Consider the following 27,464-nt stretch of genomic DNA (forward strand, 5'->3'; position numbering starts at 1 on the left):
TGTATTTGATGGAGAAATCAACAAATCTGATCAAAGAATGTTCCCAAGGTACTTTCAAAACAAAGCGATGAAAACTGAGTGACCTTTATGGTTTTTGCTTGGGCTAATAGTTTTTTTTTAATAAACTCTAAGTCTGAAGAGTGAAATATATCTATCATTATCATACAATATAATGTATAAGTACATTCACAAGTCTAAATAAGTTTCAGTGATGCAATATGCAGCATAATTACAATTACAAGTCTAAACATATGTACTATTGTAGTGACACAATGTATAGTATAACAACAATGACAAGTCTAAATGTATCATTGTAGTGATGCAATATACAGTGCAGCTACAAGTTTAAATAAATGTATCAGTATAGTGATACTATATACTGTATGACCACAATCACAGATTAAATATCTTTTATTGTCATTATAAAATACAGTATAACTGCAATCTCATTTAAATAAATGATTTTTTAAAACTCTAAAGACAATCTGAGGGACATATTTGTATGTTTTTCAGCCATACTGTTTCCAAAATATTTAAGAATTTTTAGGGGCGCTGGGTCACAAAAACAAAAACATAAGGATCATGTAGGGCATCGGGTATAAAATTTAAAGGATATTGTAGGGCAAATCATATTATGTAGAAAACTTGCTAATATTGAAACTAAATGCAACATTGTAATTACTTGATTGCAAAGTAAACATTATTAATAAATCAAACATTTAATCAAATAGCATATATCATCAAATAAAAGTCATTGAATGGAATGACACTGATGTCCAAAACAACTTAAAAGAATATCAGGCAAGTACATTTATTCTTTTTAACCACTGAACGTTGAAACCATCACTTCTTTCATTGGAGTTAATATCTTCAAATATATACCCATCTGACAGTCACCATTTTCACTTTGGACTAGCTAGATATCAAATGTATTGTAGTTCAAATCCAAAGATGCAAGAATTTTATAGTTTGACCAACTGGATCTCATGATAAGTGTTTTTGTGAAAATGGTATGTTACTATGACTATGGTATACATTCATCAAAATTACCTATAACAACATTTGCAAGACCAATTCCATTTAGAACAAACCAGACATAGTATGAAATCTTTGAGTGAAAAATCCATTTAACTATCACCATAGATTCAGAAGTCATAACAAAATTTGATGGTTATGTTGCAGGTCAGATCAGCACCATTTCCATTTTACAAATAGAAATTGTAAGAAGTTTAGGAGGAGTAGTGACAATAATCTTGTGCAAACTAATAATACACAATGGATGCTGGACACTGTTATGGAAGTATGACCACTGCATGAGCTCATATGGTCTATAAATATTCACAGTGAAGTAACTTTAAACTAATTCAACTTCTTTTCAATGTTGACAATACCCTGTTGAAGTTCAGGATCAATATAAATATCCAGTGTTTGACACAATGTCACTAAAGGCCTCTTTGTAATTTTTCTTGCTGTATAGCTCCCTGAAAACACTAAATGTATCATCTTACACGTGAACATCGTAAGTGTCTGTGTATGGCATACAAATAAGGGCAATTACTGTGTGAGTAATAGTGTATGTGTATAATGCACAACTAAGGGTGATTACTATTAGCAATAGTGATAGCAAACATATGGCATTGCAGGATCCATGCTGCTCCACCACAGCGTTGGGAACAGTACATTTAGGGACTTTAAAACATCAGTAACAATATACTCAGAAATCTTAGAGTTAATGAATTTGTTCAATCAACATTACTTAGTATTTTGCAAGACAATGGTTCTGATTTTCCTTGGTGAAAGCACCACTATTAATCAGTATATCCAACAATTAACAGGAATAATCTCAGCAGATAACACTATAATTAGTTAGTGTCTGCTCACCGCTTACACATGCAAATGGACAGTCACAAGACTATGCATTTCGCAACTGTTCCTATAGACCTTACACATCACACTGTTAGGCCCTAATTATACTATATACAGTTAAGGTTTGGGATTATGCATGACGCTGGATCCTAATTATGTCAAAACCACTAGTGTCCCTTGGTGTGAGCTTATGCACAATGCTTGGTTCAACAATAATGTCTAGACATGGGATTATGCATGATGCTAGGTCCTTGTTATGGCCATGACCAGCAGAAGCTCTTGGCATGGAATTATGCATTATCTAGGTTCTATTAATGGCCACATACAGTAGTGTCTCTTGTCATCGGACTGAATATTCTGAGGACATTTCTGCTGGTTACTGGAATCCAGTTTAACATCCCTCTTCCAAAAGAGGGGTAACTCTGGCTGGTCACACCTGAAAAGTACAGTTCTTGCTATAGTTTCCACTTTACAAACTCCCATGGACTGCTAAAAATCAGTCAAGAAAAAAGTAGGCTGTACATTTTATATCATCTAATTCGTAACACCTGGCCACATTGGAATTTATACATGTGTAATTAAACAAAGCCCATTACTTTATATGTGTGCAAAGATAGGTTTTTATATCTAGTTTTCCATGCAAAAGGTTCAATGAAATTAGTAAAGAATAAATTTAGAAAGTGAATGTCTTTCAATTTACTTACATCCATTATAACTGCATTTGACAGAACATCCACTTCCACATATATCAAAGTAATGCAAATAAAAAACATACATCATTGGAAAATCCTTTATGGCCAAGAATGTACCTTTACTTACTCTAAAGAAAATAAGTTGATGTCCCTATAAAATAAATAACCTCATATTAATTACTGTATGAAATAGGAAAAACATGCTATGAACAGTTTCTAAAAAAAAATAGTTCTTGTTGATGGGAGGATAATGCTAGTTTTCAGCATGTGAAAGGCTGTACAAATCAGTCAGTATATGTGGTGGATGAAGAAACATGGAAATCCCCAGAAAGAACCATGGACCATGGGAAACTACTATAAATCTATCTCACAAGCACACATTGGTCGAACTCGAGACTCAAACCCACACAGAGGAAAAATGTCACTGATTTGTAAAAACAAGCAACCTTCATACCAATCAACTACCTTGGGCTCCAAAACATTTCTGTAACATTATAATTAAATGCTGTACTGACGTAAAATGGTATTTATTAAGTTTAAAAATTGATTCTCCACAGATAAACGATGAAAGCTTTTATCAAGCCCCAGAACATGTAAGGAAAACAACAATTTATTACCACTTTATAAAACTGCAATGTAGCATTATCTGCATATGATATGATGATTCAGTATTTAGATTATGAAAGTCATTTACTTGAGTCTCACACTCAATATTGATATTACACTAGTAAATACTCCAATTAGCTATCCAGAAAGCTTACAATTTAAGCCACATACACAAAGATAGGATGGTTAAGTTGAAAACATTTTACAACCATTTTTCATGATAAGTAGCATTCCGACTCTTCTATGTTATCCTACACACTGCACTTATACTTTGTACCTGTTGTTAATACCTCACGATTTATATTTGCAGCTAACAGGCTTCATAGATGGAGATAACCTGTCTCTTTTGCTTCTCAAACTCTTGGCTGTACACCTGTCCACCCATTACAGCTTCAATGTCATGAAGTACAGTGTCAAATTTGTTCCAGTAATCTTCTAAGTCTTGTCAACTAATCTTCCCATCTGGGGAATGACCACTGATATGATTCCTATATGAACGAATTCGCTCCACACTAGCTCCTAGAGAGATGTCTCTAGGTTGATCTTGCGGATCATTTCCCCAGCCTGTTGCTGGAGCAGAAACTGTGCTGACATTTCTGATCAAAGTATACAGTAAGGAAAGGTCGAACTGGTCCACTGTTCCTGTTGTTAGCCCCTGTGGATCGGGGAAAACAAGTTGACTTTGATCTGGATTAAGAAGGGGTCTTCCCTGTCTCTTGGTCAGGTTGACTTTATTGGCTAGGATTGCTTGATAGATGTCTTTGTATGGCACAGGAAAGTTGGTAAGGAGAATGTCTCTCAGAGCATTTCCACAAACAGTTACAAGAGCAACACAGAGACGAGCATGATTCATGTGCTCAGGTGTTATGGGTGCATCAGGATCATGCCCCTGAAGAAGGAGAAAGGCCAATATTATTACAACACCCATATCATCAATGGCTAATTACATAGTAAAAATGAGAATTCAAGTGATCATGCTAATGTGGACAACGTAAACAAATGTCTTCTTATATGTACGAAAATCAGGCTAGAGCTCGACATTTATCAACAGTGTTATACAAGTTTCATTTAAATTCTTTTAAAAAGACTGTTAGTGCTAAATTCCAAAGGTAAATACCTAGAGGAAAGATTCATGTTGGCAGGAAAGGATACACAAGGTCTATTCAAAAAGACAAACCAATCAAGAGTTGTATTTCTATAAATAGATTCTAGTGAGTAGTACTGTAAGGTGGCTTAGGATACATCTCCAAGCTTTTGTCTGGCATATTTACATAATGAAACAGTATTAAACCGTCTTTTCCTAGATGGATAACAATTTTCAGAGTGGTGATAAAGATGATGGAAAATGTATATCCTTTAGGGTGCAATGCTAATTTAAAAAATGTCTCAACCTAAACTGACAATTAAAACAGAACACAGGTACCCATATCAGTCAATGGAATGATAATCATATGATATAAATTTATTTAAAATGATACCAATATAATCAAACAGATTAGAGCTATAAATCATTCCAAGCAGGATTTGACCTCAGGTAACATCATGTATCACCTAGCTCCATGCATTATCATGCTAATCCACATGGTCATGATCTCATCCCCCAAAAAGGATTGAACAAGGGATAAAGTGAAATGATAAATAACTTGTAGAAATATTTGGAATAATTGTGATAATACCATTTTATCTTTTTATACATGTATTTAAATACCATATTTGTCAGTGTTATTTATACTTCTCCCCTTCCACATAAAGCCATATCAACATATTTTGTATCTGTGGCGGGACATCTGCACATATTGAACTGGCCAGTAAGACCTACACCTAAGTCTAACAAGAGTTGATTCTCTTGCAATTCTATTAGTTGAAATACTGGCACCTGCTAAATAACCACTATACTGGAATTTACTCTTAATGTCTCAGCTGAGGTATGGGGAATATATCAGTTCTTAACTGTGTTACTGTATGAATGTATTGTAGTAGTGTTTGTACGTGTTAGATAGTGTTTCTATGCAAGAGCATGCCTATGAGATATTTACACACTACCTTGCATGTATGTATGTATGTACAAATAATTTGCAGTTGACAATAAAGTTCATACTTACTAAAGTCCATAAAATAGCAGTTGAGTGTGTGAATTGTAGCTTTAGTCCTTTGTGTTTATTATATTTTTCTCTAATATTCACTATATAATATGACAACATATAGTCATGTTTTGGTGTGTTAGTTCCCAAATACAAGCATAAACCACAAAACTGTTTTGGCCACTTACATCTGAAATCCCCATAATGGCTATATAATTCAGAACCAAAGATAATGTTTTGGATCCTATTAGGGGAACAACAATAGTGCTGTAATTCAAGGTATAGTTGTTTGACACACAATAATGTCAATGTTTTCCTTGGAAAAGACACTTAGCTCCCATTTGCAAGGCATGATACTTTATATTCAATCAAAGTTATGTCACTCCCCTGAAAAAAGCTAATAACTCCAATTAGTTTCAAATAACACTTAGAATAGGGTGGAACCAGCTGTTGCAGAAAATGCCAACAAATTCCAACAGAGAACAGAGACTCTACCACATTCCCAATAACTGCTTAATCATCTGTAGGTACAGTAAAATACATATTTATTACAAAATGCTATATACAACCCAAATGACAGAAAAGCAGTACATATTTATACTCCAAGTTAAAAGAAATCCCACTTGACTTAAATAAAGTTTCAGAAAACTCCACTACATGTATGAAACAGGTGTAATCATTTTGGTTTTGTTGTAACATCCCTATACACTCTCAATTATTAACAACGAATGAACTGGTATAATCATATATGCTTCCATGGGATATCCGTGCGAGTGCTCAATTAGTAATGAACAACAGTACCCACTAATCAGCAGTGATTCTTACTGTGCATATTTTTTCTAACAATTATTCAATGAGGTATTGATACTTCAACAAGTGATTTGTCTTAGCAAGTAAATAGTTATTAGTCATTTAAAACCTAACCATCAAAGTCAAAACAAGTCAGCTGCAGAAATGGTATATAAAGATGAAACACATCTTATAATGGGAACAGAATGAAGTGAATATATATTTCATGCGCAAAATCTGTTGTAATTTTGACACTGTAACACAATCTAATATTCTGCCTGAATGTAGAAATGTTTTGTGCATGCTGACAGAAATGGATGTAAAGCCACTTTTAAGATAAAATATAAATGTCAGAAATCCATGATGAACAAAACAAATATTCTCAAATCCATAAATGGATGAAGTATGTTTACTTTGACATAATTGTAGAACTTTGTTAAATGATCCTAAAATGTTGATACAAGAAATACAGATAACACTAACATTTATCAACATAGTAAATAAGAGATCAAACAACCATTCTAATAATATAAATAGAGCATGTGTCCTCTACACAACAGTCCATTCAATGGTATTCAGCTGAATCATAATATGACCTAATGAGTGAAGTGGAAAATCGCACTTAGAGACTTAGTATGCCTTGATTGTATCTATTCCTGGCAATGGTCATTATACTTGTTCCAATGGACACTACTGCCACAGACCAAGGTCATATGATGTCACATGACATATTGTGATGTACTAAATACATTATTGCCATCTCACATGAGAACCATTCTCTACAATGTTATCTGGCAGGCTACAGTGACCACCTCATCAATAGCTCAATCTCTTCAAAGTCAAACTAGAAAACATTACAGGAGAAAAATATCTCAGAGGAAGGCAAAATTATAATAGAATTTCACCTTTATTTAGAAATATTGAAAATAACTCACTTCATCTGCAAGCCACATCTTAAATGGTGGAGATACACACAACTCGTATTGTAAGTTCTGGCCCAGGTAAGATGTAATCTTGGAGAGATTCAGTGTAATGAACCTTCTAACTTTGCTGCACAGCTTTGAATCGGGGGTCTTGATGTCATCAGTCACCATCCTTGTTATTCTTGCATAAACAACATGGTTCTTAAAGTACAATGTCAATCTGTGGAACAGGTCAATGTCAAAAACACAGCAGCCACAGAAAATGAGATTTTCTGACGTCTCCTTCTTCTTGGCGACTGGCCAGTGAGCTACACAGGATGCAAGAAGCCTATGAAAAATAGGTGAAGGCAGATATTTCCCAGTAAATACGCAGCGCAGAAGTTGTGTGCTCACCATCTTAGGATCTTGTTCAGGGGAGATAACTTCTTTTGGAGATTCCTGACGAAGCATACAAGGAGCAAGATAGTAGTTCTCCTCCTAAAAGTATATAAATACACATAAATACACTCAAAGAGAAAGACATTTCATGTCAGGATGTTTGTATTAAGTCTGATAATATTCTATTCAGCAGATATTTTTAAAACACCTTTAAAAGTGTTGTAGGTTTATTAATGGGAACCATAGTTGATGATGCATCTGCATCATTTGTACTGTAGTTCTGACACGGAAGTCCTCTGTGCTAAAATGCTTCTATTAAATGAGGTCTAATGTTCAACTGTTATGAGAAGAAACGTGTTTGTGTGTGTGATTTGAATTTTTAACGTAGCTTTAACAATGTTTCAGTCATATCACTACGATGTCTGCAGTGTGGCAGTTTATAGTGATGTGTAGCACTGGGGTTTCATGCCGCAGACATGTAGCATAATGTCCCCCAAATCCCCATATCCTGACCCCAGGCCAACCAGTCCTAACACAATGAGAAGAAATCAATTAAATAATTTTCTTATGTTTAGCAACACCGGCATATTTGATGATGGATGGGCTTCATTTTGAAAAGCTGAAAGATATTTAGATTCTTGAATGTCAGTGTTGTTCTTTGTCATTTATTTTGATGTCAAGGTTAGGAAGGTGGGGGCAGCATTGAGCCTTCTGACATTCATTTTCTTTGTTTGGCTATATCCTTGCAGGTTCTTGTTATAATGTTACTGATTTTAATTGTTAACTTGATGTATTAATTTCATTAATAAAATACCAATTTCTGTAGTAAAGAACAGGTTAAAAATTAACTTCATGTATTTATTTCAATACTAAAATATCCGTGATTGTAGCAGTGAAATATTGATATTAATAAAATACCAATATCTGTAGTAAAGAACAGGATAAAGCTGACTTCATGCATTCATTACATTACTATAATATCAGTAATTGTAGTAATGAGTAATGAATCTGATCCATTAATTCGCTTAGTAAATATCAGCAGCTGTAGTACTGAAAAGTATTAACGTTGATAGAATAAATCAAGGGAACTGTGTTTTTCTTCATATTACAGTGCACATCAATTTCTCACCAAACTTAAGTATCTTAACCAGATCAAACTACTAACAATAGAGATTATCTGGAGGGTAATAGTAATGTTATATTTAGAAGGATCAAACTACTGATGATACAGCTAATCTGGAAGGTTCAGGAAATATTATACTGGATCAAAAGGATGTAAGTAACGTGCATGATGTTGATGATTATGTTCTTTTACTAATCATTAGCATAATCATCAACTATGATGAGCAGGAATATACTCCAACATACAGGTAGATTTATCTGGATAACTATCAACCTGACTCACCGATCCGGTGACTAATTGCTTAGATCGTCTGCCTCGGATTCAGGAGGTCATGGGTTCGATCACTGTCTGAGTCATACCAAAGACTTAAGAAAATGGTACTAACACTTTATCACCACCTGACCACAACATAATGCATCCAGTATCAGATAACAGAAACCATTAAATCTGATCCAGAGCTGAAAAGTATGTGTGTGTGTGTGTGCTTTGGATATTTAACGAAGCTTTAACAATTTTTAAGTCATATCGCTACGATGTCTGCAGTGTGACAGTTTATATTGATGTTTAGCACTGGGGCATCATGCCCAAGACATGAGAATGATGTCCCAACCAGACACATTATCCTGACAGCAGGCCGACTAGTCCTAACGCTATCCTCTTAAAGGGGACCAACATGCAAAACTGAAATTCGCACAAACTTCATATATAATTTGCTATCTGTATAAGGTTCATTTTCTGAAAATTTGTACCTTTATTTGTACCCGTTATGAAGAAATTTATGAAAAACCGATTATCTCTCCCAATCCGTCTTGAAAGAACAACGCGCTTCCCTCCCCCTGTAAAAATAGCCTGTGTGATGTCATTCGAGACACTGCGTATATACTGGCATTGTTGATAATGAATTATGGAGAACTCATCCCAGGTGTTAGGAGAAGTCGCCCCACCGCGCCTGGAGAAGTTGCCCCAAGGATCATATATACTAATTCTGAGATGTCACCACGTAATTGTTAAGGCTTTATTTATTGTAGTTTTTCTTCAACTTCACTTATTAAATCTATAAAATTTGCAATTTTTCAACTTTTCCATTAGATCAACTCCGCTTCTGTACTTCACAAAAAAGAAGTGGTATCTATCCCTTTTTAATTGAGATTTGCTAACCATTGACGAATGATACTTGAACTCGATAAAAAGCATCATCGACGCCTACTCAGGAAATCCGGTCGCTACTGAGTTCAACATCATGGCTAATGCACAGAATTCAGACGGTTTCTGAAAGCTCACATGTAATACGCCCATCATTTAGCTTATTTCTTCTTTTATGTCAGTATTCGTGATTTTATTATTTCTCAATAAAAACAAACTATGTAAAGTTGAACGAGAAGTTTAAAAAATATTTCACTACTAAATTGCCAATGCACAATAAACATGATTACCTCATTTTATTTTATATGTAACAATACCATGATCAGGCATACTAATGGGATCTTGTTACTTTCAATGCATATTTGAACTGCTCAACGTACTTGGGACATAATGAGAAGATCATCTTTAAAAACAAATGTCACATTCAAATCCTGGACTAAACTGAATAATATTTCACATGGTCCGAATCAGCTTGGAAGTTGGGAGAATCAGCCAGATATATGGGTTGAATCAGTCAGCGATTTGTAACGAATCAGCCTGGTCCGAGTTTGAGAGCAACTACCACTTTAATGAATACTGTTAGTATAATAGATTTATCAATCAAGAACGTTGATAGTAACATTTGTTTAAAATATTGTATCGTGGTGTTCCGGTGTGTAGTTATAAAAGATCTAATGAGTTTATAAACAGACTTTCAATTATAAGTGATTTATTTTTCTATTATCGACATTATACAAACAAGATCAATGCAGAATGGGAAGAAGATGTTTATTATACAACGAGTGGAAAACAGTCTTGAACGTCAGTGTGGAAGACAAATGCATATTCATCCGATGCAGTTACATACAAAATTAACGTGCATAATAAATTGATGTTAAAAACATTGAATGAAAAAGTGTAAACATTTCTTTAATGTTACTTAATTTAGTAGATAATTTCTTACTTTTCAAAGATGGAGAAATGAAAGAGTAAAATAATTGAGGATTGTTCCAGAACTGCTATTATTCACACAATTTAGCGCTGCTCATTGAACTATCTTGTTTCTACTTGACACTTTGCTGCACAAATTGAATGCAACTCTTATACGTTAATCGTCTCAAATGACGTCACATCCTATTTGTATCAAAGGGAGCTAACAAATTCCGGGCTGGGTCTTTCCGTTTGATCTAGAAATATTTTGTGCAAATATAATAGATGCAAAGAAAAACAAGTCGGGATAGATTATATACACAAAGTACTGAATATCCTTATATTTTTACAATAAAATTATGGAGGTCAGGTTTTTTGCCCCCTTTAATGCTGAGCGCCAAGTGAGGCAGCTGTTAGTACCAGTTTTATAAGTCTTTGGTATGACTCTGCCAGGAATCGAACCCACACCCTCCCACATCCAAGGCAGAAGCTCTAACCGCTAGGCCACCGGAGCAGTCAGCTCAAAAGTAACAATGTTAAATGACAAAATAGAAATCTTTATTGGATTATGTTATCTATAGCTGACAAAGAACAAAATCACTTTTTAAATGGACGTAAAATTAGTGTTTATTTTGAAAGCCCTCTTTTTTTCTCGATGCTTTGTCTCAGATGTAGGCAAATACTCTTGAGCTGTTTTTGAGAAGAAATGGTTCAAAGGTTTTTCTATTTCTAGTAACAGTTGCCATAATTGATGCCAGTTATGTATCAACTGTAAAATCTGAATATCTTCATGTCAGGATGTTTTTTGTTAAATTTTGAATACATTTTATTCTCTGATGCTTTAGAAGATGATGTTAAAGTTTTTTTTATTGTTTTTTGTTTAGAAACAAATGATTTGCTATATTTGTAACATTGGAGGGTTCGAAAACTGATTGACATCCTCTGTAGAAACTTGAAAATTCAAATTTGAACAAATTATGTTCAGCAATTTTTGAAAACAGGTTGTTTGAAAATAATTTTTAGGAATGGCAGATTAACATCATAGGTAACAATCTGAAAGTCCTTCATGCCAGGATATATATATGCCAAATGGGTCAGATGTTTTTGATAGGACGCTTGAAATATAAATTTTGAGGGACATGTTATGCAGCATCCATAATTAATGTTGGACCATAGAATAGGCTCACATGGCATCATTGCCAGGTGAGCTAAAACACCCAAAAGCCTTGTTATTCTGTCGAATTTAGTAAACATCTGTGGAGCTAATGCAGTATAAAGTATAAGAAGAATTTATGCTAGACATATTATATGGTCAATATGCATCAATAGCATAATCTGAAAGCCCTGTCTAGCTGGATACTTCCAGGTCAATAGTATGAATTAGGATGCATTTTCTGTCTGGACGCTTCAAGGTCAGTAGTATGAATTTGGATGTCCTTTATGTCTGGACACTTCCAGGTCAAATAGTATGAATTTGGATGTCCTTTCTGTCTGGATGCTTCCAGGTCAATAGTATGAACTTGGATGCCCTTTCTGTCTGGACGCTTCAAGGTCAGTAGTATGAATTTGGATGTCCTTTCTGTCTGGATGCTTCCAGGTCAATAGTATGAATTTGGATGTCCTTTCTGTCTGGACGCTTCCAGGTCAAATAGTATGAATTTGGATGTCCTTTCTGTCTGGATGCTTCCAGGTCAATATAATGAATTTGGATGCCCTTTCTGTCTGGACGCTTCCAGGTCAGTAGTATGAATTTGGATGTCCTTTCTGTCTGGACGCTTCCAGATCAACTAGTATGAATTTGGATGCCCTAACTGTCTGGACGCTTCAAGGTCAGTAGTATGAATTTGGATGTCCTTTCTGTCTGGACGCTTCCAGGTCAATAGTATGAATTTGGATGTCCTTTCTGTCTGGACGCTTTCAGGTCAAATAGTATGAATTTGGATGTCCTTTCTGTCTGGATGCTTATAGGTCAATAGTATGAATTTGTATGCCCTTTCTGTCTGGACACTTCCAGGTCAATAGTATGAATCTGGATGTCCTTTATGTCTGGACGCTTCCAGGTCAAATATTATGAATTTGGATGTTCTTTCTGTCTGGATGCTTCCAGGTCAATAGTATGAATGTGGATGCCCTTTCTGTCTGGACGTTTCCAAGTCAACTAGTATGAATTTGGATGCCCTTTCTGTCTGGACGCTTCAATGTCAGTAGTATGAATTTGGATGTCCTTTCTGTCTGGACACTTCCAGGTCAATAGTATGAATATGGATGCCCTTTCTGTCTGGACGCATCCAGGTCAATAGTATGCAATTGGATGCCCTTTCTGTCTGGATGCTTCCAGGTCAGTAGTGTGAATTTGGATGTCCTTTCTGTCTGGACGCTTCCAGGTCAATAGTATGAATCTGGATGCCCTTTCTGTCTGGATGCATCCAGGTCAATAGTATGAATGTGGATGCCCTTTCTGTCTGGACGCTTCAAGGTCAGTAGTATGAATTTGGATGTCCTTTCTGTCTGGACGCTTCCAGGTCAATAGTATGAATTTGGATGCCCTTTCTGTCTGGATGCTTCCAGGTCAATATTGTGATTTTGGATGCCCTTTCTGCCTTGTTGTTTTCAGTCAAATATCTATGTGGTTGATGTGATGTGTTTTCCACGATTTGGGGAATGGCTTTTATATTTGACTAATTGGCATCATTGATACCAAACTGAAAACACTTTACAGCAGAATGCTTTATGTTCAATTTGGTCACAATAATTCTGCAGTTTTTGAAAAGTCTTTAATGCTTTTTTTTAAGAGTTGCTATATTTTACAACATTTGAACAAATTATAATTCTTTTCAAGCCAGCCTGCTTTGCACCTACTTTGGTTCAATTCAGTGGCATTTGAGAAAGAATGTATTGCCAGTTAACCCCTAATGTGATGTTTTCTGACATTTATGCATCTAAATGTTAGTATTGCTGTCATTATTGGGCAGGGGGCTTTGCACCTGCTGACATTCAGTTTGTTATTATAACATTATGCATTTATGTTATCTTGATATATTCATTTCTTTACAATACAATATCAGAGATTTTAATACTGAATAGGATAAATAAATTAATCAATCAAAGAACTTGTACTTTACATTATGTGTGAATTTCCTCCCAAACTTAATTTCTTCAATATATTTAATAATACTGACAATACAGATTGACTAGAGGCAGTTAATGATATATTAAATAGGATGAAAATAACTTGCATGATATGGATTACCATGTTCCTCTATTGGTCATAAGCATATAACGTTTATAATATATTTTTAGAAAATATTTAAATAACAGTAACAGTCAGTAAAAACCGTGACAAAGGGTATAAAGCATGAAATTTCTATTTGCCAAATAACATAATAGTCAATGAAACACGAGAACACGTCAAAGTAAAACAATTTACATGGGAAAAATTTGCATTTTCCCAAAAATATGCATGCATAATTATTCAAGCATGTATGTATAACAGGGCTTGATGTCACATCATCACAGCCCTTACTATATAGTTTCACTTTAGACTTACATTCTTTATATGTAAATGTAGAATTGTCAACCAACTTAAGGAAGATAAACCCTTGAAAATAATAGAGACCATGTAGTCCTGCAAGGTTAAAGATAAAAGGAAATGACATTATAATTCTTTTAAAAGGTATATGAAGTAAAAGATGTTCAGATATTTTCACCTAAACATATTAATATAGGTCATAGTGAGTTATTTTCAAATGATGTGTGCTAGATTTACACATAAAACTGTATGATTTACACATAAAACTGTATGATTTACACATAAAACTGTATGACTTGACTATGGCTGAACTTGCAACAGGGACTAACTGTAATGCAAACGTTACACTATGATGGACACAAATATGTAAGGAGAGAAGGAAACGACAAACTGATAGAAAATGGAATGGAAAGATGGACATATAATCAGGTATATACTAACTGAACATGTTTATCAGGATTTCAAAAATGGCAAGTATTTCATTTGAAAACGAGTTTATATTGTTACCAATGTTCTGCAATTTAGTTTTTGCAAAGATCTTTCCGTACTTCAATTTTACAAATGCAACATTCTTATTCAGATGTCTTTTTATGTTTAACATGTAAGACTCTGCCAATAGATAAAATTTAGAAGTAAAACAAAATGACAAAGAAAATGTGGAACAGTAATATCAACTAACCTTCTCTCCAATCTCACTAAATGACCGTGGCTTTGCAATGATGTTTAATTGCTCCAATAAAAGTAAAATATGATTTCTGTGGGCATGGAATTCCGGATGCTTATCCTTGGTCCAGATAGCATCTGTGAAAGAAAAGAACCTAATTTTAGCATGCAATATACTATTGAAAACATTTATTTAAAAGCATCAGAAACTTGGAAGTGAAATTGTTCCATTTATTTAATTGTCAATAGAATGTATATTTAAAAAAAACTAAACACAACCAACAACAAAAAGTTCAACCAACCCAATTCGTTCATGTTTGTATTTCTCAATTTTGCTATGATACTGAGAATAATAACAGTCATGCCAGCTATTCCAGGGTATTTATGCATCCTGACTCCCCATTGATGGTATCTTAAACTGTATTTAATTCCAGTTTAGGACAGGATATCTGTAGTCAGTAGCACAATTAATGAAATAAAGTGGATGTATTGAACATTCAAGCAGAACAGTAACTATATACATGTATTAACAACTGACTCGAATATCTCCATAAAGAATCAGGAAATCAGACTTAAACAGATGAGACACAAATCAGGTGTTCTTTCATACCCGATTTTATGAAATGCGTTATGATTTTATTTTCATTATCAAAAGCCTCTAATGAGGTTAAAAGAAAGATTATAATATTAACTTATGTTGTCTGCCATGGAAGTGAGTAGCATAAATGTTGCTGGATATACTGTCCTGCATTCTGAAAGCGATAAAATTTTGTCCTGAAAATGACTAACTATTTTGGTTAAACTCTTTGGCACCTGCTTTGCTGGCGTCTATGTGGCAGTGATAAAGGAGGTTGGGAAATAGAGGTGCAGTCTGAAGATAGTCTTGTGGCAGTCTTTAGACTTCGAGGATTTGAGCAGGAATGCATCTTTTCCCATTGGCTATGCATATATGCTAATGGAATTGTCTGAGGAATTGGAGTATGAGCACTGAACTGCTTTGTTTATTACACAAGCCATGCACTTAACTCCTGGGCATGTCTTAACAGTGGGGTCTTGGTGTCCAGGTTTTGACAATAAATCCTACTGTTGGCACTTTTCATCTTGGTGAACAGTTATTGACAATAAATCCTACTGTGGACAGTTTTCATCTTGGTGAACAGATATTGACAATAAATCATACAGTGCACAGTTTACATCATGGTGTACAGGTATTGACAATAAATCCTACTGTGCACAGTTTTCATCTCGGTGTACAGGTATTGACTATAAATCCAACTTGAGGACAGTTTACATCATGGTGTCCAGGTATTGACAATAAATCCTACTGTGCAGTTTTCGTCATGTTGTACAGGTATTGACAATAAATCCTACTTTGGACAGTTTTCATCTCGATGTACAGGTACTGACAATAAATCCTAATATGCACAGTTTACATCATGGTGTAGAGTTATTCACAATAAATCCTACTGTGCACAGTTTTCATCTTGGTGTATAGGTATTGACAATAAATCCTACTGTGGACAGTTTTCATCTCGGTGTGCAGGTATTAACAATAAATCCTACTGTGCACAGTTTTCATCTTGGTGTATAGTATTGACAATAAATCCTACTGTGGACAGTTTTCATCTCTGTGTGCAGGTATTGACAATAAATCCTACTGTGCATAGTTTACATCATGGTGTCCAGTTATTCACAATAAATCCTACTGTGGACAGTTTACATCATGGTGTACAGGTATTGACAACAAATCCTACTGTGCACAGTTTTCATCTCGGTGTACAGGTATTGACAATAAATCCTACTGTGCACAGTTTTCATCACGGCGTACAGGTATTGACAATAAATCCTACTGTGGACAGTTTACATCATGGTGTACAGGTATTGACAATAAATCCTACTGTGCACAGTTTTATCTCGGTGTGCAGGTATTGACAATAAATCCTACTGTGCACAGTTTTTATCTTGGTGTGCAGGTATTGACAATAAATCCTACTGTGCACAGTTTACATCATGGTGTCCAGTTATTCACAATAAATCCTACTGTACACAGTTTACATCGTGGTGTACAGGTATTGACTATAAATCCTACTGAGGACAGTTTACATCATGGTGTACAGGTATTGACAATAAATCCTACTGTGCACAGTTTTCATCTCGGTGTGCAGGTATTGACAGTAAATCCTACTGTGCACAGTTTTCATCATGGTGTACAGGTATTGACAATAAATCCTACTGTGGACAGTTTACATCATGGTGTACAGGTATTGACAATAAATCCTACTGAGGACAGTTTACATCATGGTGTACAGGTATTGACAATAAATCCTACTGTGCACAGTTTTTATCTCCGTGTGCAGGTATTGACAATATATCCCACTGTGTACTGTTTTCATCTCGGTGTACAAGTATTGACAATAAATCCTACTGTGCACAGTTTACATCATGGTGAACAGGTATTGACAATACATCCTACTGTGGACATTTTACATTATGGTGTACAGGTATTAACAATAAATCCTACTGATGACAATTTTCATCATGGTGTACAGGTATTGACAATAAATCCTACTGTGCACAGTTTTCATCATGGTGTACAGGTATTGACAATAAATCCTACTGTGCACAATTTTCATCATGGTCTACAGGTACTGACACTAAATCCTAATGTGCAAAGTTTTCATCATGGTGTACAGGTATTGACAAAAAATCCTACTGTGGACAGTTTTTATCTTGGTGAAGAGGTATTGACAATAAATCCTACTGTGCACAGTTTACATCATGGTGTACAGGTATTGACAATAAATCCTACTGAGGACAGTTTACATCATGATGTCCAGGTATTGACAATAAATCCTACTGTGCACAGTTTTTGTCATGTTGTACAGGTATTGACAACAAATCCTACACTGGACAGTTTTCATCTCGATGTACAGGTATCGACAATAAATCCTAATGTGCACAGTTTTCATCATGGTGTACAGGTATTGACAAAAAATCCTACTGTGGACAGTTTTCATCATGGCTTACAGGTATTGACAATAAATCCTATTGAGGATAATTTTCATCATGGTGTACAGGTATTGACAATAATCCTATTGTGCACACTTTTCATCATGGTGTACAGTTATTGACAATAAATCCTACTGTGCACAGTTTTGATCCTCGTATACAGGTATTGACAATAAATCCTAATGTGCAGTTTTCATCATGGTGTACAGGTATTGACAATAAATCCTACTGTGGACAATTTTTATTTTGGTGAAGAGGCATTGACAATACATCATACTGTGGACAGTTTTCATCATGGTGTACAGTTATTGACAATAAATCCTACTGAGGATAGTTTTCATCATGATGTACAGGTATTGACAATAAATCCTACTGTGCACAGTTTTCATCTTGGTGTACAGGTATTCACAATAAATCCTACTGTGGACAGATTTCATCTTGGTGTCCAGGTACTGACAATAAATCCTACTGTGCACAGTTTACATCATGGTGTACAGGTGATGACAATAAATCTACTGTGCACAATTTTCATCATGGTGTACATGTATTGACAATAAATCCTAATGTGCACAGATCTGATCATGGTGTACGGGCACTGACAATAAATCCAGCTTCAGACAGTTTCATCATGGTGTGCAGGTATTTACAATACTATTCATATTAAGAATGGAAGGTTCTTTGATGACAAAAGTAGGATACATACATAACTCGCAATGGTTGCAGTATAGTTGGTTACATTATATGTTCTTTTGAACTATTTAGCTACATCGTTAGCTTTGGGACTCAAGATGAATCAACATATTTTCAAAATATATGGTTCGATTAGATTAACTTAGCATGTGAGAAACCAATTTTTCCTAGTAAAATATGCTATTTTATATACACTTACCCAAGCATAATACCTTAGAATTACTACTGCCTCGCAAATCCAGTCCTCCCAGATAATACTTTTAACTAAAGGGAGCTAAAACTCGTCTGCAGACCTATGTGGCAGTCAGGATGAGTGATCTCTCTTTAGGTAAAAGACTTTGTGGCAACATCTTCCTAGAGTTACTACTGAGCAGAATGCATGCTCTCTACAGGGAGGCCGAGAGGTTGTATGTGTATTATGATTGCATACATATTCTCAATGAAACATATTTTACTAGGAAAAGTTTGTTAAATATGTTACCCAATCATAATACCCTAGGAGAATAGGAGGGAGGTACATCAACTCACCCTGGAGATATCACCCCCAATCACGTAAGGTATGTGACACAAGTTCTAGGTATCCTGACAGAAGCAAATAGGGAAAACATTTTCCTGCTGCAAATAAAGCGGAAGCCATGAAGCTGCGTCTTAAGAAGCTGTCAATTGGCATGAAAGGGAGACATGTTGAGCTGTAGATATAGGTCCTACTAGATCGAACTGGGCCCTCATGGATGACAGATCTTGGAAATACAATCAAGAAAATGAGGGCTCCGATCTCCATCTCACAGTCATGAACCAAAATACGTAATAAGTTCATTAAAGCTGAGGTTATTTGCATATATATTGAGCAAATAAACTATTTATTGCATTATGAGATAGTCTGTATTGATAAATCCTCCTTTCCTGTCTTGAGAGGCAGGAGGTGTGATCTCCTTCAAAGCAACGGCTTTGTTCTATTAAGGTACCACTTTAAGGCCTGAACTGGGTCTTGAAGGTGGCCTTCAGCTGATGTATCCAGATGAGATAGAGGTTTCATTACAATAGTCTGTTTACCCGTGGAACAAAGACAGATTTGGCAATGAAAGACAAAGCCATCATGAGTAAGAATGACCTATCTTGTTGGAACTTCATGCGATTCGGGCTGCTGATAAAGCATGTATTTTGATAATTCTGCCTGCAGTCACTAACACCATTAGAAAGCAGGTCTTGTAGGAACAGTGCGCCAGAGATAAATGATTCAAAAGGTACCTTGTTCAGCCAGATTAATACCAAATTTAGGTTAGACTTTGGCATAGGAATAATGTTTTTGGCCTGGTTCTCTTGCTTCTGTAAAACTTTCAGAATTAGAGGTGTTGGGGGTAGGCATATACATCCGGTCCGTTTCCAGTCTATTGATAGAGCGTCGACTACCCAGGCTTGAAGTTCAGGACCGGAGATAGGATGGATGGGATTTTGGTATTCCACCTTGTCGCAAACGGATCCATTAAAGGCTGGTCCCTTAGGGTACATGTATCAATGAAAATTGAGAAATGAAAGATTCTGTCTGTACCAGAGTTGAATGTTACGGGACAAAGATTCAGTTAGTACGTTAGGAATCCTAGAATATTCAAACTTTTATGTGGATTTGTTGTTGACAACACCACTTTAGAAAGTCCCATACCAGGATTGAAAGGTCTTAAGACTTGGTTCCTACTTGTCATTTGAAATAAGTCACCACTGTAGAAGTGTCAGACAGAATGATAACTCCCTTGCCATGCAAATATTCCTCCTACCAGTGAAAGACTTTAACAATCGCCATCATCTCCAGAATTTACTGATATGAAGATGTTGTTCCTGGGGTGGGCATGTACTCCAGGCTTCCCCAAAAGATGGTAATAGGTGGGCTCCCCAGCCTTCCTTATTTACATCAGTAGAGACTGTAATCTTGGGCAGTTGTAACTGTAGATGTGTACCTGGAGTGAGCCAAGTTAGATTTCCCCAATTCTGCAGAAGGTGCCTCAACTGTGTGCAGATGGTTAAAGTATGATCCAGTGCCAAATTGTAGGCCTCCATATGGGCAGAAGAATCATCTGCAATGGGTGCATATGAAGGTGACCTAGGACCATGAGGACTGCTGCCACATTAAGCAAGCTTAGCAGGCAAATGAATTCACGTGCGGATAGAATTCCTTGAACGTTAGGCTGCTATTCTGGTTTGGATTTCAATGTCCAATAATGAGGTAGAAAAAATATTTACCCTGTGTACTGAATGCCATACCTAGGTGAACAAATTGTTGAAATGGCACTAGGTCACATTTTTCTTGTTGACATTAAGTCCAGATTGGTGACAATAGTAATCATGCCTTGTTAGATCTAACTCACTGATGTTTCTGCAGGATGTCGCCCAGGTAACCTGATATTGCCACCATATAAATAGTCTGGACATGCACCATTACTTGATTTATAAGATGAATGAAGACCCTGGGGTGGAGGTTTGTGTCCCACGAGTGGCACTTTGGTCCTTTTGTTCATTTCCCGTACAATCCCTGTACCAACATTGTGGTTGTGGGAGGCAGGGAAATTGATCTTCTGGGTGGCTTGTTTGCGGATTTATCCAATCTGGCCATTAAACAGAAGGTTGGAGGATAAAGGTTGTGCTCTTAGATTGGCCTTATACTGGTCCTATAGGAAAGCTATATCAGAGAGCACTGAGTTGCGATTCTCCATTGTAAATATGTAGCTGAGGTTATGACATTGTCCAAAGTGTGTTGAGTGGCTCTATTCAGTACTCGGGCTATTCTTGAGACTGACTCTCATGCATGCCTTGATGTATTTGGAGTCAGAGAAGATATGCTATGTTCCACCTGCTAGATGAAAACAATAGAGACGAATGTCCAACATCGAATCCACGGCAACAATATTGTTCACTAACTGCCACATGCCATCAAAAGCCATCCAGTCCATTCATCTAGAGCGTGACCTTGTCATCCACAAAATGGCAATATCACTGTCAACTGTTGGGGTTTCCAAATGAAAGGCCTCTGTGTGGCAAAGGTAGAACCATCAGTGAACTGATGCTTTAGATGGGTCAGAATGTATGTAATCATCCCAGACTGGAGAAGTAACTAAAGTTAAGATCAGCAGATGCTGCAGCTCTGGCCCAGGTTGTTGATGGAGTGGGAGTCGGTGGACAAAACTCTGGGGATCAAAGGTGAAAAATATCCTCAGTGGAGGCTCGCAAGCCTCACTCTTCCCATGCCATTGGATAGTGCAAAATAGATGACTGCACTGAAGAATATGTAACATTTTACATGCATGAGGTGAGGCTATGATGCCTTGTAATGCATGAGACTAATATGGCAAAGACTAACAAGGTCGGTAGCTCACTAAACTCATAAAATACCCTGAATTAGAAACCGTGAATTCCAGGCAGTCACTGAGTAAAGAGTCTATTCTCATGGCAGAGTGTAGAGAAACTGCAAAGCGACATCTGTTGCATCGTAAGGAAGTATTTGTGGCATCATGCATAATGAGCGTTAGACTGGTCCCTGCAAGTGTCTGCAAAAGTTGGATCTGACATACTGGAAGCCGGATTGCTAGTGACTGTACCTGTAATAATGATGGTTTGGCCCTTCATGATCCTTAGTATATGGCCTAGGCAGGCTGCAACATAAATAGGCCATCCATGTAGGGAGTATATCATTGTGATCATCAGTTTTGGATGGTTATGGGATGTTTAATCCATGTAACGTGTCATTATGTCCTCTGAGTGAGCTAGAACTTGGCTGTTTGTTAACTTCATCCCATGCTGTTCTGCAATAGGAATCAGGTCAAACCCCATTGAGGCAAGGTAGAGGGAGCTGCCAAAAATTATGCATGCTGTGGTGCATGGTTCCCACGCTTTTCTAAACATAAATTTCCAGGTCTTTTTCAAGATTTTTCCAGCATGAAATTATTTTTTTCAAGGTTAATAAATGACCATTATTGAATGGAATTAAAGAACATTTTGAATTATAAAACATGCATTTTCCATATATGAAGATGCTTCCCTTTCAAGACTCCAAAACATATATGTAAGCAAAGATGATCATGTACAAAACCACAAAATGTGTCAAATGAAACAATTTGACTATATTCCCATAAACTGGCCTTTAAAGTGATTTCAATGTACATAATACAAATTCTAACTTTACTTTGCTGACCTACATGATGCTGCTACACGGAAACAACATAATGAGCATACATTATTTTGTTTCCTTTCAAACCCTTAATTCTAAAGAATTCTGGAGCAATATGTGTGCATGTTATAAATAAGTAAACATTTCCTATCACCGTATGAATAAAAACCGAATAAATGCAAAGTATTAGAATACTGTAACACAAAAAGGTTAACCCTGAAATTATGTGTGCCAATAAAATCTCAAACAATATTTTTCAACCAACCTAAACTCTTTAAGACGTTATGGTTAAAAATTCCATCATTTAAAGATATTTACAAAAGGGTTGATTTGAATTTATCAAAAGACCTTAAACATTATATATTGTTGTATAAACAAGGATTGAATTTTCTGTAAAATTTTCTTGTAGTTCAATAAGCCAGTCCACAAACCCGTATTGATACATAGGCTTGTATCGCTTCAAACTACATGTCACTGTGTAATAGGGTAACATGGTGTATATTCTGACCAGTAGGGTAATTCCGACCGTGGATGTACGTCCTGCTGTTTACAGCAAAGACATGCAAATTACTTGCTGTGTTCTTTGTTTTTATGTGTGCACATGCATATGCAAATTAGATGTTTCCAGGGGACGAGGGCATCGCGTGACAAAATGAATTAATCGCCTTAGTATTCTCTCTTCCGCACAAGTTCAGAAATGGCGTTCATAAAAAAAAAGATCTGTAGATTGTCCATATGGAATCAAATTAAAATTCCATATGGAATTTGGCAATAATCCATATGGAATTGTGAATAGTCCATATGGAATTGGCAAATATACCATATGGAATTTATAAATGGTCCATATGGAATTTGTAAATAGTTCATATGGAATTTGGTAATAGTTCATCTCGTACGAAATTTTCCAGGCATACTTAAGGCAGATTTCAGGTGGGTTTTTTAAGCACTTTCTGTCTAAGCCATAAAAAATCTGCTTCAGATTTCTATTGAACTGTCTAATGATTCGTAGACATTATTGGGAATCAATGATGAATATTCACCATAATTTTCAAAATGGATCATAAATTTTATTTTGACAGACATTATCAAAAAAGATTTAGGTTTTTCTTGTTCTCATTTTCTTTCTCGCATACAAAGCCTAATCCATGATAGCATGACTCAAGTCTTTTTCATTTCACTGAAAAGTCTGGTGACATTTCACAAATATTTGACTAAAACTTTTGTAAGAGTTCACTACAATTTTGATCATTATATAGTATTTTACTGAAGTTTCATAAGTTTTCATACATTTCAGAAGGTTTCAGATTAATAATGAATATGACTTAAACAGGACTTTATTAACCAAGGTGCAAGTTTGCATGATTTTTTTTACAGAAATTGTAATTATATGATATCCAAGACAAGAGATATGGGAGTTAATACTACTACTACTACTACTACTACATGTACTAATAATAATAATAATGACTTTATTTAGTGAAGGTAACTTAATTACAGAACTAATCTACCTTGGGGCCTTCTATCTGTTATGTACAATATTTACAGTATATACAAATTGATGTGAAGAATCTGGCTTGACGCTAAATAATTAAGTGATTTTATACATCAAAGTATCAATCCTGGAATATATGCACAGGCATCCGTGAACACATAAACATATATAAAATATTAATCTGCACTGAAAAATTCAACTGTGAAAATAATGTAAACTTACAGAAAAGCATCCAACTGAAACATGAAAAGAAGAAATGCTAAAAGCCTGCCATGTCACTTGTACTGCAACTTGAATTTTGATTAATGTATGAACTATGATGATGTTGTGGTCTCTTGAATTAGTGCTTGTTCCATAAGCAGCCGTGACAAAGGTTTATCATGATATAAGTACTCTTATTTTACTTTGAATTCCAACACACCTAGAATATTTTGATAATATACACAATAATGCCTCACGATATTGAACGATGATTCTATGTGTGGGCCAAGAAAATTCCGCAAAGATATGACGATCTTTGATACACATGGGTATTTTGCAAGAATTTAAACCAGTGATATATACGTTGTCCTCCTTAAATTCATCCTGGAAGTTAATCAGTTTTGAGTTATATGACTTCGAAATCATCCTGGTTCAATTCCTTGTCCTATTTAGCATGTTAGTCGCTACTGTAGAGCTGTTTATGGCACAAAAAGCAAAATGCTAGTCCTGGCGTTCAGTTTTGATACAGACTGACCAATTACACTCACACTGACTTTGCATTCAAGCTCTTCTTATTGCCGCACATTTTTCAAATGGTTATTCAAACTCGTATCCCGCTCGAATCGCCATGTTTAGCATTCCCGTCAGTTTCGTTACGCAACGATTCATTGGGCAATAACAAATTTGACCAATCAGAAAGCTCTTTACAATGATCATCCTTTAAATCATAAACAGAACAAATACTTATTAGAAAGCCCCTTGCAAAATGAGACCAGATAGAGCGTTATTTTAAAAAAAGTTTTGGAGACGATATTAAAAAAAACGAGTCCGTATCAAGGAAAATCAGATTCAGGTCAGGAGAAAAGCTAAATTCTGATTCAAAACAGAAAACAAGAAAACTTGTTTAAAGGCAGTTAAATCCAGTTTAAGTTATAAAAAAAATACAACAACAATAACAAAATTTGATAAAGAAATATAATATAGAAAGATGTGGAAAGAAGTTATTGTTCCCAAAATAAACAATACAATACAGCAATCAGAAATAGGGAATGTAAATACTGCTGAAAATCAATCAAATTTGACTAGAAACAAAAATAAATTTTATTATATCTTATTGATATTACAATGACAAAATATGACTATATTTTTAGAATTTTTGACAAACTCTCAGTGAAATTTCAATCACAAATTCCTACTGATATTTACAGAAATATTGGCAGAGTCAGTGAAATTTCAATCACAAAATTTCACTGATATTTTCAGAAAAATTTTGGTAAAATCTCCTAAAATAACATAAGTTTAGTGAAAAGGACATTTGAATGAATGTCAAGAAATGTTCATTGATTCTGGTGAAATTTAAGTCACATTTTTGCTAGGGTATGATTTTTGTAGAGCATATTTTAATAGGAAGCCAACAAAATTACTTTTCAGAATAAACATTAGATCAAGCCCACAATCCACCTTGCAAAAAAGTTTCAAAGTCCAAGATTCATCTACGTTTGTACTACCAGATATTAATTTTCTGGTCATGTTTACATTTTCCCTACTTTTTTGGTCATATCTTTGTTTTTAAACATCTGTGGAAATAAATTAAAGAAAACTGACATACATGTGTTTCTTTAAATTCATATGAGTATATATTCATCCTTCCACATCAGCTACACTTACATATACATGTACTCTAACTCCCACCAATATTTCTATTTTAATCAGATAGTTTAGGTTATTAATTCTTCAGAGAGTATTTTCCATTATGCTTTAATACATGAGCCTGCTTTCCACATGGAAAAAAGTGCTTATGGATTAAAGTTGCAACTTTATTCCATATGGAATTTTCACTTGCTGTGAAGTACTTATGGAACTGATGTGGAATAAATTGTCTGATTCCATAAGTTTTTCAGTCCATATCTCTTCCATACGGATTCCATAAGTATTTCGTACGAAATCCATGAGAAATTTCTGTATGGAAAACAAAATCTTTGTATTTTATAGATGAAACTTGTATATGTATGGCCAGTATATGTTGGTTGGAATTACACATATCAGAGGTCGGAATAAGCCACAACACGGTTGGATTTACACCCTGTGTATATAGTCATAATGAAATCACTTTTCTGTAAGAAGAACTCAAATTATACGCTTTTTGAATAGCGAAACTTGTTGCAAGAAGCCCGTTTGAGTGCATCCAGTAACTTTTTTAGGTACACAGTAGTCGGTTTTAATAATGAAGTTGTCGATCTCATGTCAACGACTTCAGTGGTCGGAATATGACCAGATTACCCTAGTCACTGTGTAATAGTTTTGCACTAAAGTTCAACTCAGTTCAGCTGAATATTCCAACCCCATTTTTCACATTTGGACATTTTGGATGGAGTGTGGGTTCAGAGCAATTACATATAAAAAATTTGGAATCTGCCGTCACCATAAGTTAGCTTACCAGTAGGCCTAGCAAACTGAAACTAGGTTATATCAACTTGTACCTGCATGAAATCGATAGGAAAATTATTTATTTTCTCAAAAATCTTAAGTATTATAATCATTATGTCAATAATCCACTCGACGAAACTCAGCAGATATGAAACCTGACCCGGTACTCGCCATTTGCGTTAATAGTCACATGACTTCAAAAATCTCAGGCGACGACATTGGAAGTCCAATAGTCACGTGATTTCACAAACAAACTCCTTTTTCATGTTGCTGTACAACATTTAAATTATATTAAATGAAAGTCTGATACCTTTTGAAAAATCAGAAAGAACGTATCATTCTCACCATATTTATTTCGAGAACAACATTAAGGAACTTGGCCAGTCTGATTCATCAAGTAGAGTAGTCTGGTTCCCTGCTTCGTATGCTCCCTGCGTGAGAGAGCACATGTCTATGTTGTAGTCAAGTTAGTCTCGGAATAAATATAAAGAATTTTGTGCTCTTTCATTTTTGTATTTTTTTACAACCAGTAGACTTTCATTTATTATTTTTTCTACAATATTTGAAAATGATGGTTGTGAGATTCTGGGTGCTTGAGCAACATGCCATCAAAATCACTAGTATCAGTCCAAATTTCATCAACGCATTAGTTTAATTATCTTTCAGAAGATTAAAGACGTAACGATTTTAATACTCTCACAATTTCTGAGAAAATAAATAATTTTCATATCGATTTCATGCAGGTATAACTCGATTTAACAACGTTTACGTTTGCTAGCCCATCCAC

At 35.4% G+C, this 27,464-nt stretch overlaps 1 protein-coding gene across 1 annotated transcript in view; it reads right to left on the reverse strand.

Annotated features, from left to right (window-relative positions):
- Positions 1-2,110: 2,110 nt before the first annotated feature.
- The window catches only part of LOC149784523 (uncharacterized), an 89,490-nt gene continuing 64,136 nt past the window's right edge, over positions 2,111-27,464 (reverse strand). Inside the window, exons 11-15 of the mRNA XM_089933002.1 lie at positions 20,216-20,470; positions 14,719-14,840; positions 6,970-7,434; positions 3,455-4,053; positions 2,111-2,302 (exon numbers count right to left, since the gene is read on the reverse strand). Of these exons, the coding sequence (XP_089789128.1) occupies positions 3,610-4,053; positions 6,970-7,434; positions 14,719-14,840; positions 20,216-20,470 (1,286 nt within the window). The 3' untranslated portion in view covers positions 2,111-2,302; positions 3,455-3,609. The remainder of the gene's footprint in view (positions 2,303-3,454; positions 4,054-6,969; positions 7,435-14,718; positions 14,841-20,215; positions 20,471-27,464) is intronic.

The sequence above is a fragment of the Sinohyriopsis cumingii genome, chromosome 14 (genome assembly GCF_028554795.1).
Source record: "Sinohyriopsis cumingii isolate HCF-2022 chromosome 14, ASM2855479v2, whole genome shotgun sequence".
Classification (NCBI taxonomy): Eukaryota; Metazoa; Mollusca; class Bivalvia; order Unionida; family Unionidae; genus Sinohyriopsis; species Sinohyriopsis cumingii.